Raw genomic sequence first — 15813 nt, 5'->3', positions numbered from 1 at the left:
TCACTTCTGCTGTAGAGTTGTTTCTTGGACCTTTTAAGAGAGGATACTTAGGGTAAGATTGTTAAAGCAAATGTATCACACATCTGTAAACATCTCCTTTAAAGATAATATATTTACTCAGGTACTTCCTATGTTTAGTGCAGGGGCACTACCTACCTCTATTTGTTCAAGATTCATAGAGGATAAGTTAATGTCAGAGAAGATAAAGGTGGCCATGACTGCTTGGTTTCTTTCTCCCCATGAATAATACACATTTCTGTATAGCAGCTGGGATTTTGTAGCTGCAAACGTAATGGGGGAATATGCCAAATTTTTTATCTGGAGTCTGGGGTTTAATCTTGTGCCACTGGGCTGTTTATTTTTAAATGTAAAATATTAACTAATTTCAGGACTTTATATGTTATCTGAGATACGACTATTCTAAGACATGCTGTTGTATTACAAATAAATACGAATTTCTGCCTTTATTCCAATTCCATTGCATGAAGCAAAATTAGTCGAAGTTTAAAGGAAGAAGCGTTTAGAAATACTTGTATAATTATTCTATACTACATTAAAATTGTAATTTCTTATTTAGAGTTGAAAATTAAATTTGTTTTCCAAACAGGGTGGTAGAATATTTGGGGTATCTGTATAATAAATACATACTACTTATGCAGAAGATCTTAATTTGGTATCATGAAACCGAAGCTTCAGATCTGGATCCTGTAGATATTCAAACAAGTTCGTGACTCTCGGTATTTTAAGGACCAGTGGTTCAGTGAGACATACGGATATTAGTCTCAAAACTCATATATTTTGGGCTTCCCTGGTGGCGCAGTGGTTGAGAGTGCGCCTGCCGATGCAGGGGACATGGGTTTGTGCCCCGGTCCGGGAAGATCCCACATGCCACGGAGTGGCTGGGCCTGTGAGCCATGGCCGCTGAGCCTGCGCGTCCGGAGCCTGTGCTCCGCAACGGGAGAGGCCACAACAATGAGAGGCCCGCGTACCGCAAAAAACAAAAAAAACATATTTGATTAGAAAAATTTAAGTATTAAGATTATGAACTTAGCATCTAAATTACTCCCTTGATGAAAGTAGGGTATTTAGGATCATAACATTAGTTCTGGCATTGATCTAACCATGTCAATTTAGGCCCTCTGGAAATTTTATATCATGTACCTTTAAAAAGATGCTCTTAAAATTAAGCAAATTAACCCCAGCTTTGTGCATCCCAGACAAGGCCCCATTGCTTCACATAGACAGCCTTGGGGGAGTAAGCACTTCATTCCTGACTGGGCTAGGGCCTGGTCCCCACTGCTTAGAGAATGCCCCTAATGCACTGATCCCATCTGAGGAACACAATAGAGCTGGGACAGCCCACAGAGAAGGTGAATGGACTGTAATTGATGGGTTGACTGTGATTATAGAATTAAATTGGGTACATCTTTTTTTTTTTTTTTGGCGGTAGTCGGGCCTCTCACTGTTTTGGCCTCCCCCATTGTGGAGCACAGGCTCCGGACACGCAGGCCCAGCTGCCATGGCTCACGGGCCCAGCCGCTCCGCGGCATGTGGGATCTTTCCAGACCGGGGCACGAACCCGCGTCCCCTGCATCGACAGGCAGACTCTCAACCACTGCGCCACCAGGGAAGCCCTGGGTACATCTTTTGAAAAGCAAATTAAGCATAGAGATAGTCAAAAAGCTTTTTAGAAATACAATATTCCCTTATAGAAGTGTTAGATATTACAGGTTGATTCAACTTCATTCAAGTTAAAACAGTACTTTACAATAATGATAAATACCATTTTTTATTTAAAGGAATCGTGAGGAAAGACTGAATTTAAAAATATACATAGGATACTATACCACATCAGTAGTATTTTCCCCCCAAAAAAGGTATAATGTTTTTATTTTATTTTGGGGAAAGGGTTATATGATTAGTCTTTCTTGAATCTTATGTTCTAGGAATGTACCACAATTTTGAATTTATGAAAAGAAATAGTATCAACTTGTGGAGATAGATGGATGCTCAGTGGGTTAATGGTTACTGTTTTTTAACTGTATTATGTGATTTTAAGCATATGTTTGGTTCACATGTTTCAAAACACCATATTCAACCTACCTGTAAGTTTATGAACTAGTAAGGTTACAAATTAAAATCAGGAATATCTTAGGGTATGTCAGGTTTCAGGTTCTTTCAGAATGCAGATAGAAAATTTAAAGGGTCAGTCTCTCCAGATGAGAATATCTAGCCAGTAATCAGTGCTTTGTGCTAGAAATGGATTGATTGCATGTTCATTACTGTTTGATCTTATGTATTGCAGCTTGTGTAGGATGAGCAGTTTCTCAGAAAATGTGTAATTGAAACAAGCAAAATTACCACTTTTCTAATTTAGGAGTATAATTCTGTGAACTAAATGCCTAAGAACTATATGCTTTTTAGAAATGGGTCCATAGACATAGATTGAGGAAAACGACATTCTGGTTTTCTTGGCTTACTCCCTATAGTATAGACTTAAAATGCTGTTAAATTGACTAATTTCAACAGAAATCTCCATATAAAATAGTCTTCCAGGCTCAAGTGATAGCCTGTTTTTTTTTTCAATACTAAGAAAAATTCAGTGGATTTTTTTGTGGGGGAAGTTAAGAACCATTCCTATGACATTTGTGAGGTGGTGTCTGCTTTGTGGGAATACTACTTTACACCTTGAGAAAAAGTACTCTGTTGAAGACCTTTTTTCAAAATCGATATAAGCTGTATAACTGGTCTGATTCTTCAGGGCATTCTTACATTTTAAAAATGAGATGGAATGTTACTTAAATTTATTTTAACACGTTGTAATATTTATATAATTTCAAAAGAACCTTAAGGAAAAGCATTAACATTCACATTGTCGGTAAACCTTAAAATTTTGGCCTTAAAATGTTAAATGTAACTGAATTAGGAAAACTAATGCTCTAGTTTTAGGATATTCATTATAATTTTTAATGTGTATATAAAGTCTAACCATTTTTGGTGTTATTTTATACTTTATAATTCCCTACTCTTGCCATATAATCTATGTGGGATTTTTTTTAAAATACCACTTAAAAACATGGATAAAAAATTTTTATTCTAAAATATATTATTTGTAATGAGGTGGATGGATCTAGCGTGTCATACAGAGTGAAGTAAATCAGAAAGAGAAAAACAAATACTGTATTCTAACACATATATATGGAATCAAAAAAAAAAAGGTACTGATGAGCTTAGTTGCAGGGCAGGAATAAAGATGTAGACATGGAGAATGGACTTGAGGACATGGGGTGGGAGTGGGAAGCTGGGGCGAAGTGAGAGTAGCATTGACATGTATACACTACCAAATGTAAAATAGATAGCTAGTGGGAAGCAGCCGCATAGCACAGGGAGATCATCTCGGTGCTTTGTGATGCCCTAGAGGGGTGGGATAGGGAGGGTGGGAGGGAGGGGATGTGGGGACATAGGTATGCATATGGCTGATTCACTTTGGTGTACAACAGAAACTAACACAGTACTGTGAAGCAATTATAGTCAAAGATCTATTAAAAAATAAAATATACATGGAAAGCACTTGTATGAGGTGCTCGTAGCTGCCTGTCCGTAGTCAAATATAACTGATACTGTAAGAGATTTTGGTGACTGCACTTTTGTCCACCTTTTATCTACCTTGACTAAAAGGTGGTGTTTTTACATGAATATCATGGAAAGTGGAACTACACGTAAGGAATAATTTTAAATGCTTTTAACTTGCCATTAACTCCACTGATATTCAACATTAAAGGCTTTAAAGAGTAGGAGCCAACCAAGTGTTAGGAGTTGCACCCTGCTTTGCCCTTCTACCTCCTGGTCTCCTCAGTGCTAACCAGCCCTTCGGCCATCCCCTTTCTTCTCTGGGAATCTCAGACACACTTCCTTACGCTACCTGAAGTTCAAGTTATTCCACGTTAGATAATTCTTTAACTTTCCCCTCAAATCATGGGCAGTTATTATAAATGCCCTTCAGAATATTTACAGTCTCCACCTACTTCTTTATCCTCTCCTAATTAAAGTCTCTTCAAGCTTTAACATTTATTTCAACATTAACATTAAATGTCAACTGTCACATTTCCCAAATAAGACAATGCTTAAATACAGTATCCTTTCTCTAATCTTTCAGTTCTTATTTACAATGGCTTTGGTATTTCAGTCATTGACTAGAGTTGTTCTATTATTTTAGAAGTGTTATAACCAACTAACCAGCCTAGTTGAAAGTGCAAAGAAAAAACATTTAGGAGATTCAAAGTTTACATCAAAAGATTGACTTATTTGTGCTTAATGTTACATGTAAGTGAGCTTTTGGAATTATTGGCAAATACTCAACTTCTGTGTAATGTTGGAGTGAACTAGTAAAGCAGCGTTAACTTTCCCAAATTCTGTTAACATTTTGTTGTAAAAATCTTTAATAAGAAAGTAAGCTTACAATGAACACCCATATACCCACTACGTAGATTCTACAGTTAAAAGTTATGCTTGTTTTATCACCTGTATTTCCATCCATCTTTTCCTCAATTATTTTGAATTTAACATATAGTAAATTTTTGAAAATTGGAATATTCATAAGTGGGCTATTCCAATTAGCTAAAGAGTGATCAAAAATCTTGGTTGAATATCTTTTGTAAGCATTCTATTTTCTTAGTTTTGAAATTCAGGATCTGGCTTCAAACATCAGATGATTTACAGTAACCTAAGAAACACACAAATGGTTAAGGAGACTGGACTGAATGCACAGTGACTAGGACCCTTGGAAGGCTGATGGAAAAGGGTAATCCAATCTTTGATGTTAATCCTTTTGTTTTAAAATTTGAGAGCCCTTAGTGTCTGATCACTTGAAAAGAGTAAGGGCAATTTCAATGTTGGAAGGGACGGTTGAGAGCCCTTATTATAGCAAGAAGATCCCCCAAATTGTAGATCTCTCCAGGGGTTTGGTAGGAAGAACCAAAGCCCTCTGATTCCATGTTGCCAAATAGAGTGAAATAATAAAGATTTTCCTGTTTAAAGATCTTAACTGTTAGAAGGAAGTTTTGAGTTCAGTTAAATCAAACATTTCCATGTTGGAAATAAAAGTCATCAAAATGTCTTCTACCTGCCATCCCCTCCTCAAGATTCTAGACTCTTAAGAACACACTGGTAATTCTGTTTTGACAACTAATCAGGTTAATCTCTAATCTTAGAACAATGGAACTATCTGTAATAATTTAGGAGTAGCTATATATATATGACCAGTTTGGGAGGAGTCTGGTTAGTATCTATTATCTTTACAATTCATATATAAAATACCACATTTTCCTGCCACTTTATGTAGTAGACTGGGAAAAATTACTTAACTTTTCTGGATCCTTTCTTACACATGCATAAAAGTTATCATTGTATGAATGACTAGAGAAATGAAGTGTTTTCAACGTTATTGTTTAAGAATGTCATTTTGTCTTTTAAGCTATTATACATTCAAGATATATGATTTCATCTAATTAAATAGAGCTTGAATAGAACGTGTAGCCTCCTTTGACAGATGTGCATCTGATTTTCCATGATTATCCATGTAGGCTGCTTTCTGCCAATTCTCCCGTTTTTCCCCTTCCTACCATTATTTAATTCAGAGACTGTAATTAATGCCACATCATCGATGATAAACTATTCCTCTAACAGAGGGAACTTTAAATTTGTGTCACCAGTTCTACACTAAGGAAACATTACTCCAAACTCTGCTTTAGAAAATGAATTCTGAGATCTTGACAGTGAACCCACAGTAAATGTAACACCTTCTGTAAGTCTTAAATTGTAATTCACAAGTTTAAGTTTGGCAAATACAATTCCTGGGTGTTAGGAATATTACTCATACATTTTAGCATATTTAACTTAGAACTCCAAGAGACTTGCAAAGGATATGAAAAGTAACTTAATCCGAAAACTGTCAGATTAATTCAAGACAATCTAATCCAAGAGATATAAAGAAAAAGGGTTTAGTTCAACCATAAAATAGATCATCCCTAATCTTAGAACTTTATCCACCCCACACCTTCAGAGAATCCTATCTAAAATTTTCAAGAAAGTTTCTTTCAAAGATTAATTTTATGAGTTTTTATAGATAGCACTGTATAAAATGTACTCTCAAATTTCCTTTCAGATACAAAAACAAGTAGCTCCTGAACTACATGATTTGTGCCTACAACAATCTTGCTTCCTACCACCATCTCGTCTCCGCACAGAGACACTGTTTCCCATTTGGAGACTTGTATTTGGGAGTCTTTGAAAGATTTATGGATAGCTCAGGGCTGAAAGAGCAGGCTTGTGATTTTTAAGTGTTTTCATTCTGCAATGTCCTTCAAAATTTTAAGTATATAGAGGAAGATGATGAGACTCTCAGCCTTTAATACCCAAGTATAAGTACATATGTTTGATTCCCTCAACCTGAAGCAGATATCAGCTGCATAGAGTGCATGGGATTTGGGGGCCCTTCCATTCTCTAAATAAAGGATAACGTATTCAGCAATATGATAGGATGGTCATTAGAAGGGGGGGAGATTTACAAAAAGATATAGAATGTTAAAAGATCAGTTTCACCCAGTGTCAAAACTTGGACTAAGGGAAGGAAACTGTTCCTCTTCAGCAGCTGGGCCCCTGCTGTCTGAATCCAGAACTTAACATTAGAACCGTCCACTAACATAGACTTCTACAGGTCAGTAATAACTAACCACCATTTAACACTTTCAGAGGAAATACTTTCAGTTCAGCAACTAATATACTATCATAGATGAAGTTGAGGGTCCATAGCAGGCAGAAAGGGTGAGGTCAAGAGTACTGGTAAAGGTGTTAAACCCAGTGAGGGAAAAAAGAATATAGGAAGACAGAATATTTCAGTTCCATATTCATGTTGTAATTAGTGCTTCTGTGCACTATTACCAAAGCTGTACCTCTCCGCCTGACCTATCTTCTACTTGCTGTGTGTTTCCACATGGATATCCTACATGCATCTCGAAGTTCAACATGCAAATCAAAATTATCTTTCTCTGTAATTTCAACCCCCTCCAGAGTTCCCTAATTGCTGGTTTTATCTTCCTGAATGCTCAATTTAAAAATTCTTTTCTTACCCTTCATTCAGTTGCTGAATTCTGAATTCTACCTCCAAAATATCTCCCAAGTAAGTCCATGCCCCTGTATACCCTCTGATAACGTCCTTTAAGGCTCTTTTTTAAACCACTGAAATATCAAGTGGCTTTCATGTCTCAAGCTTTCCCTTTCCAAACTGTTCTCTGTATTTTCACCAGTTTTCTTTCTGAAGCAGGAATCTCATTACCTTGCTCATAAGCCTTTGGTGACTCTGCCATGCTTATAGAATAAAGTTGAAACTCTTCAGCATGACGTTCAAAGCCCTTCATGTTACTACCCCAATACACCATTCAAGACAGTGAATCTTCCTTCCCTGCACTTCTCTTAAGCTCCTGGGTATTCCACATCTTTTCATAACACTGCTAAAACTTTTCTCTCTGACAGTGTATTCAACTCTTCTTTGCATGTCAGATACAACTGAATATTTTAAGGCCCCACTCAATGCTACTTCTAATAGGTGTCCCGATTCCCAACTAGACAATCCCTACTCACCAGCATTAGTCACCACCTGCTGGAAGAGACAATGACTTTTGTTTTTACCTCCTTTAAAAACGTTTCTTGTAGGGTACGCTTGTATTTCAGTTATGGCCATAATTTCTTCCTCACCCACCTACGCTGTTAACTTTTAGCTCTGCCAATTATCCTTGTACAGCTGACCCCTGAACAACTCGGGGGTTGGGCGCACCAACCCCTTGCGGTTGAAAATATGCATATAAATTATAGTCTGACCTCTGTGTCCGTGATTCCTCCATATCCAAGGTTCCACATCCTCGGATTCAACCAACTGTGGATCATGTAGTATTGTAGTATTTACTATTTTTTAAAAATCTGTGTGTAAGCGGACCTGCTCAGTTTGAACCTGTGTTGTGCAGGGATCAACTATCTCCTGAACATACTTCACACTTAATCCCCCGCCACACTGAATTGTAGACATGCTGCTCAAAAATGACACGAAAGAACAGATATTTCAAACAAGGAGGGGAGGGGTGGTTGAGGCAGTTTTATCCAAGACAGGGACTCTATACTAGTTTCATTGTTAGGATTTTTATAATATGCGGAAATGTGTTATCAAACATGTGCATAAATGAGCCGCTTGCTGGAATCATGAGACTGATATGAGATGTCAGAACTCACCTAGGCCAACCCATTAGTAGTAATATTTACAATACATTATTTAAAAAAGCTAAAATTGGGCTTCCCTGGTGGCGCAGTGGTTAAGAATCCGCCTGCCAATGCAGGGGACATGGGTTCGAGCCCTGGTCCGGGAAGATCCCACATGCCACGGAGCAACTAAGCCGGTGCCCCACAACTACGGAGCCTGCGCTCTAGAGCCTGTGAGTCACAACTACTGAGCCCGCGTGCCACAACTACTGAAGCCCACGTGCCTAGAGCTAGTGCTCCGTAACAAGAGAAGCCACTGCAATGAGAAGCCCACGCCGCAACAAAGAGTAGCCTCCACTCACCGCAACTAGAGAAAGCCCGCATGCAGCAACGAAGACCCAACACAGCCAAAAAATAAAAATAAATAATTTTTTAAAAAAAGAGCTAAAATTGGTGACTACCAATTGGGGGGATTTTGAACTATGGCCTTAACGCCTAAAATAAGATTTCCCATCTATTTGTAAGGAAGATATTTGCATTTACATGAGCCGGAATGAGGACTCATACAGAATGCCAGTATCATATAGAAGTTCCTTTGCATCCTCAAACCCTTTTCCTTCTTTTCTAATAACTGATTGCTTAATATCCCCACTCAAAATTTAGCTACCTTTCTTTATACCACGTCTTGAAGTCCTCCTTAATCACAAAACCAGTCTCCCACACACAAACACATGCCCTGCGTTTTTTGGTAATCTCAAACCATTTAATAATTATGGTTCTCTCGCCAAGCACCGTTTCTGGAAGAAACCAGGAATAGGGCAGAGGTCGGTGGCTTTGAGCTAGGACAGCCCTAACCTTCCCCAGACATCGAAATGCTTTTACTTGAGGACAGGCTGGGAGGTGAGGGACAAGGCCTTGGAGGAGTCTAGCTTATCCACCACCCCCACAGCTCTCCTCATAATCCTAACTAACTTCTTTGGCTTGGGTGGGCGCCCACCAGGCCCTCCTTCCCAGGTCCATCCTGGGCCCTAGTGCTGGGGGCAGACGCACAGGCCTGGGGCCTGGAGCCTGGGTTTTGTTCCTTCTCAACACCAAAAGTTGAGTCAGGGCTTTTAAAGAAGGCAGATAAAGACAAAAGCAAATACTGTGGGAGTTTTGAGATAGTTTAAAATCATGTACTACGCAAAAGAAATGCAAATGGTTTTCCCCAAGTGTAGCATGACTGGATCCCATTCAAGTCCCACATTCATACTCGTTTTATATTAAAATCTGTGAAGGAAAGGGATAATTACATAGTACTGCCTAAAAACCTGAATGCTTGTCCTGATAAAATGTAGATTACTTGCCTAACAACACATTCTAGTCTTTAAATTTATAAACCACCCTAAAATTTGTATTTTAACTTACAAAGCACCTTTAAGTTTGAAAAGTATGGCTCCTGTCAATCTGTTAATATTGTAATTCGGTCTTTTATTACCTTCTTTTCCCTTTATCTTCCTACAAGGACACTAATTACTTAGCACCAAGATTAATGCAAATAAAAGCAGCTTTCTATAGTCTCACTACGTCAGTGGTATGAGCTGAATAAACTCAGTATCAAATTGTACAAATTCACCTAAAAGCAACTTCAGCGTAAAATACAAAACCACATACTGGTATTTGTTTTATAGGGAAGTGCCACTGCATAGAACAATTTTTTCCACTCACATACTACAGTTACAAACCTTTTACCCCTTTGCAACGGTAATTTTTTAACCAGACCATTAGTTAAAGTTTAGGCCTGGAGCTGGTAACTGCAAACACAAAGTGTGCTCTATACACCCATAAAACAACACAAATTATAGGAACATTGGAAGAGATGTTTCAAGACACTCCAATAGGAGAAAAATAATGGCTAAAATAACTGGGCGGCACTATGATCTGAATTCCTATGTTGAAACCCAACCCCCGAGGTGACAGTACTAGGAGGCAGAGACTTGGGGAAGTGATTAGGACATGAGGGCAGGAACCCTCATGAATGGGATTTGTGCCCTTATAAAAGGAGCCCCAGAAAGCTCCCTCACCCCTTCTGCCATGTGCATACACGGCAAAAGGACACCATCTATGAACCTCTAAAACTGGGATCTCTCTAGACATCAAATCCACTGATGCCTTGATCTTGGACTTCCCAGCCTACAGAACTGAGAAATAAATGTTTATAAGCTACTTAGTGTCTAGTATTTTGTTATAGCAGCCCAAAGGGACTAAGACATGCTGCTAAATGTTTTAACACCAAAACTATTCAACTTTTAAATTTAACACCTTCTCACTATATCATCTGTAGTCTATTTCAACCACTCTTCAAACTATGAAATCTATTACTTTATAATACAACCTATTTCCTTACATCATCCTTTAAAAAATTTAACCATCCTCTAAACTATAAAATCTATTACTTTATAATACAACCTATTTCCTTACATCATCCTTTAAAAAATTTAACCATCCTCTTTACCAGTGTTAACACTTCTCTTAGCTAAAAGTCTTATCTTCTACAAGGTCGAGAGTGCACTTGTATCTTAGTTTCTCTAAGTGCTTTTTAAAAATCCATCTATATATACCTATATGTCAATGAAGTTAACTTTCTCTAAATTCATTTAAGTACAAAGCATGTTACAGTCAGTGCGAAAAAAATGGTTGGTTGGGGTGTTGACAAGCTGTATAGTGACATCTATTAGAAATTCTCAGATTTTGAGGTGGCTATAACAAGTCATGTCATCCTGGCATTGCTCATTAAGTCAATAGTGATTGTAAGTAAGGTTAGGTAAGTGTCCTCCCTTCTTGTGTGAACCAAAATGATACAAAAAGTTGAGACTTAAGGCTCATTTATTTCTTCCTCAGGACGGTAGCACCTTTCTCATCTATACTACCTTATAGGATCATATATAGCCTCTGAACACCTTTACTTTTTCACATGTTTAAATATTGACCAATTACTCATTACCAATTACTTTTTCCTTTGTATTATTTGGCATAAACTTTGGCCTTGTATAATATAATGAAAAACTATATGGGGAAAATTGTGTTCTAGAATTTCTTACTGGAATAGACTTTATAGATACACTATTGAGTAGAAGTCTGAATTTTAAAGTCAAAATACATATGCTGCCATAACTTCACGCAAGCTTGAGATTCCAAAGTCTCCATCTAATATTTTAACATCAATTATATTTGCTTTGATTCAAGTATCCCATTCAGTATCAATATAAATTTTGCAAATCAAACAAGTGCCGTTTTCTTTCATTGTAAATATGTGGTAAGTCAAATGGTATTTTATGAAACAGCTCAAAAAATAAATGCATATTCTAAGCTATAAGCTAATCAGCTTTACTTTTGCCCACCACCATTTCCATTCATGAGATGGGCAATTCCTCCCCTTAGAGGTAGTAGTGTTCAATTACTGGACCGTCCAGCTTTCAGAGGGAGGATGTACAATTAGTATAGACATTTAGCCAGTAAAATGGAAAGTTAAAATCCATCTCCTAGTTACACATTCAAACATGAAAACACAATCACACACAAAGAGTCAAGACTAGTTGAAAAGGGGGGCCAAATTATTATTATTTTAAAATTTGATTACAACCGATTTTGTTGGCATTAAGATTTTAAATTTGAATGGATATAAACCAAAACGCAGAAATTAAGTTTGGTAAAAATGGGAATAGCAGTTTTCCGGTAATTACAGATTAGAAGGCAGAAATCAATTTAGAGGAACACAGACAAACCCCATGTTTACAATGATTGTGCCACAGATTTAAAAACTTCAGTAGTGCATTAGTAAACTGTTCACATTGAGATCTTCACCTTGAGATTCGACAGCTGTTTCCTGAAAAAAATCTCAGTACCTTGTGCAAATAAATCGGGTCTTTCAGGTGCCTTAGCACACTTAAAATTTCTCCATTGTATATATACAAAACACCTACCATTTGGGCAGGGCAAAATACATACTTTCATAACAAAACTATAATGTACCTCTCAAGTATGAACAATATACACATAATACATGGTATACAGTATTTACAAAATATAAAATATAATACAAGCTGTTTGTAATTTTTTAAACTCATCTTTTGCCCTTGTATATTGCAACAAGGTAATTTTCCATTTCTGTACCACTGCTTTTCAAGAGTCCAGGGATTTTGGAAAAGCTATGTTTTACATACATACTGAAATCTGAGATCTAAGTTTGAACTTTTAGGAGAGTTTTTAAGTGTACTGCCATCAACTCCCTATTTTGGTTGGAATTTTCAATGGTGCTTCCCATCCAGTGACTAGGAGGCTTTGGAAGAACACTAGGAGAAGGTGGGTCACTAAACTTTGCCCCAGCGTAATTCTCCTTTTGGCTCACTTCAGTTAGAAATGATGATTTCTTCAAATGCTTATTTTTAATATTCTCAGTATTTTTAAAAGGCTTTTTTTCCTGCTTCTGAATTATATCAGATGAAACAGAATTCTGCCAAAAGTTATTTTCATTTCTTTTTGCAGAGGTGATCTTGGTTAGTGGTAAGTTATATTTGCTTTTCTGTCTGTTTATCTTTGGTTGTTCACACAAGTGTATACCATGAACAAGCTGGCCGTGGGGAATGGCAATTTTCTCCGATTTTCCCATCTTTGATTTTAAAACCTACAAAGACAAGGAACATAAAAGTGAATACAGTCTCATGATAAAAATCAGTCATGAACCTCACCATATATCTAACATATTTTCTTTTAAAAAGTTCCCCTGGACTTTAGTTCACTGTCTTGATTAAATGCTTGCTGCACTTATCCCTGGAAGTCCAAATAGGCACACATCTAATTTTACCACTAAAAATAGTAATCACTGTTACCAGTGCTGATTCTAAAATGTCAAAGAACCCAAGGTAACCAAGTCCACCTTTCTATAAAGAGTAATGAGCTATATTCCAAACATGTATGACAACCTCTTCCTAACTAACAAAGGTCAGCGTTTTTACAGTAGAATATTTCCAAGAGAAATTTTCAAATGCTTTGGTTGATTAGAAAAAAAACTATGTTAATAGATACACTACCTTTTAAGACAGGTACTTTAAAAATTATGTCAGAATAGAAATTTGATTAGCAGAAGATTGATTTTAAGTGAGGAAGTGTTTTGATAATGGTTACTAAGTACACACTAAAAATTATCCCCCCAGCTTGTGAAAACAAAATTTCAGAAATTTAAATACGAAAATACTTACCACTTTCTATCATCTCGTCCAGTTACACATGTAATACATAGTCGGAAGAAAATGCCTTCTGCCCGCCCCCTACTTTGTTTTAAAAACTGCTTCAAGAACTTTACTGCCTTAATTTCAGTCACTTTCCTAACTCAAGTGATCCTTAAAAGAAGCCATGAGATGGAAAGACAGGGTAATCTATTCGATCACTGCCCTTTCAACACTTGTAATACGGTAGGGAAGCCAGGACACAAATAGAAAGCCGCAGCACAAAGTAACATAATCCATGTCAAAAGGGTAACTGACAACAGAGCTCCCCGGTTTTTATACCGTTCTAGAAAATAAAGGAATCTTACTAGGAAACAAGTACAAAAACTCGCTTTTACAGTATCATTAATATTACAGAAAAGCCGTGGAACTGAAAGGAACGTATACAAAATTTAAGTAATCACGGTGGACAAATTTAAGTTTTTGCAAGGGCACAGCTAGATAAGCTGCAAATCTCTCAAACCAATATTCTTTCAACAAATGTCAGTAACTTATTTTCATTATCATTATGAAGGTTTTTGAAATTCAGGTTAAAATGCTTTATTTTGATACAAAGGTTACTTTAAGTAATATAGCCACTTAATACCGTTTAAGTTTTAATCAATTTTATCCTAGTCCAATAGCAACTGGGCAGCATATCATCAATTCAACTGGGAAATCTTCTTTCGGAAACTTCATCATTCTGGACACAAGCAATAAAACTACCTTCCGCTAAGAAAGCCTGGCCCAGTACACCGTGGGGATGCGCAGTAAATGCCGTTCATCTGATAGACTAGCCCAGAGAACTTATCGCCTCAAAGAGGCAACAGCTCTGCCGCCGCTCCTGCCAACTTTCGAAGTTGCAAAGCACAGCTAAGTAGGTCGGCCCCGCGAGGAGCAGCGCCCCAGGTGGCCCGGCGCCCCACACCGGGCACCTCACAACTCAGCAAAAAGCCAACCGGAAGCGGGCGGCTGCCACCCCATGGCAAACCCCACACCGGGTGGCGAGAGACCGTACGCGCGTCCCGACCAGTCTCGGCGCTGCCAGCGGTCGGGAAGCCGCCAGCGGGCCCGCGCGCTCGCGCTCCCAACCCCCGCCCGGCTCGCCTCCTTCATGGGCGCCGAAGCGCTCCGCACGTAGCGCGCGCTGACGTCAGCCTCCCGCGGGTCGCTTCCTTCTCCCGCCCCCCCCCCAACTCCACCCCGCGCCCAGAACGCCGGAACCCCCTGGAACGCCGCCAGCCTTCTAAATCCGGGCTGTTGCTGGGGCGCAGCCGCTCCTCTCATTGGCCGGCTCCCTGGAGCCAATCAGCAGCGCCAGCGCTGGCCTCCCCTCCCCCCCCACCAGCAAGAACAGAGCGGGCGTCACGGAAACTTCCCTCCCGAGTAAACAACCGTCCCTCAACCCTCAACCCGGCCCCTCCCTTCCCGATCCCAGAGCGCAGGGCCCCAAACCTCGCGTCCGGGCTGTGGCCGTCTAGGGGCCGGCACGCCAGCGGTTCCCCGTCCCACTCGCGGCCCTTACCTCTCTATTGAACGAGGGTTGGCCGGGCGCCGCGGGCGGCAGCGAGCCAGGGAAAGGGCTCGCTTCCTCAGTTCGAGCTGCGGCTGCAGGAGCCGGGGCCCAGGCAGCGGCCTGGGCCTGGTCCGGGACTTGCTGCGCTCCGCCGTGGCCCGTCGCAGGGCTCCTCCCGCCCTCCAGGCTCGGCCGGTGCTGCTGGTACTGGTGGAAGCGGCTGGGAAGCTGCCCCGACGGGCTGGCCCGCACCTTCTTCTTTCGCCGCTTCTTTGGTGCTGCCCGAGGGGTGGCCCCCGCCGTGGCGAGGCTGCAGTTGGGCAGAGGTGCCGGGGCGCGAGGATGAGGGGTCAGACAGGGACCATCTCCCCCTAAGAAGTGAGGGAGGAAGAGAGTGGGGGGCAGCCCCCGTGGGTCCGGGATCCGGGGCAAAGGCGGCGGAGCGGTGGTAACCATCGGGAGGGCCCCGAAGTAACCGCGGGCGGAAAAACCCATGGGCGCAAGGCGGCCGCCCAGAACAAGCGGCTCCCGCTGTGGGACAGAAACGACGGTCATAGCACTACGAGGAAAAGTGGCTCAGCAAGAGTAGAAGGAGGAGATAAGGCCAGAAATCACAGGGCGGCGGCGGCGGCTGCTGCGAACAGAGCCCGAGAAAAGAACATACCACGGGTCGGGCGGTGGCGGCGCAGCAACAAATAGCTTGAGCCTCCGCTCCGAGTGTTGTTATCGGAAACTCCGCCCTACCCCGCCCACCTCTCTGAGAAAGCCCAACCATAATGCGACAGGGAGGCCACGCCCCTCCGGCTC

The 15813-nt window shown here is 40.2% G+C and overlaps 1 protein-coding gene across 1 annotated transcript; it reads right to left on the bottom strand.

Moving 5' to 3' along the window:
• Positions 1-11439: 11439 nt before the first annotated feature.
• PNRC1 (proline rich nuclear receptor coactivator 1) lies at positions 11440-15561 on the bottom strand (the record flags this gene model as incomplete). Its single annotated transcript, XM_079716529.1, has 2 exons — positions 11440-12910; positions 15016-15561. 2 exons carry the CDS (start codon positions 15559-15561, stop codon positions 12467-12469), a joined length of 990 nt encoding a protein of 329 aa, XP_079572655.1. The 3' UTR covers positions 11440-12466.
• Positions 15562-15813: the final 252 nt, after the last annotated feature.

The sequence above is a fragment of the Hyperoodon ampullatus genome (assembly GCF_949752795.1).
Source record: "Hyperoodon ampullatus genome assembly, chromosome: 12".
Taxonomy (NCBI): domain Eukaryota; kingdom Metazoa; phylum Chordata; class Mammalia; order Artiodactyla; family Ziphiidae; genus Hyperoodon; species Hyperoodon ampullatus.
Note: the sequence above shows the minus strand (reverse complement) of the source record. Positions and strands in the feature narration are given on the sequence as shown.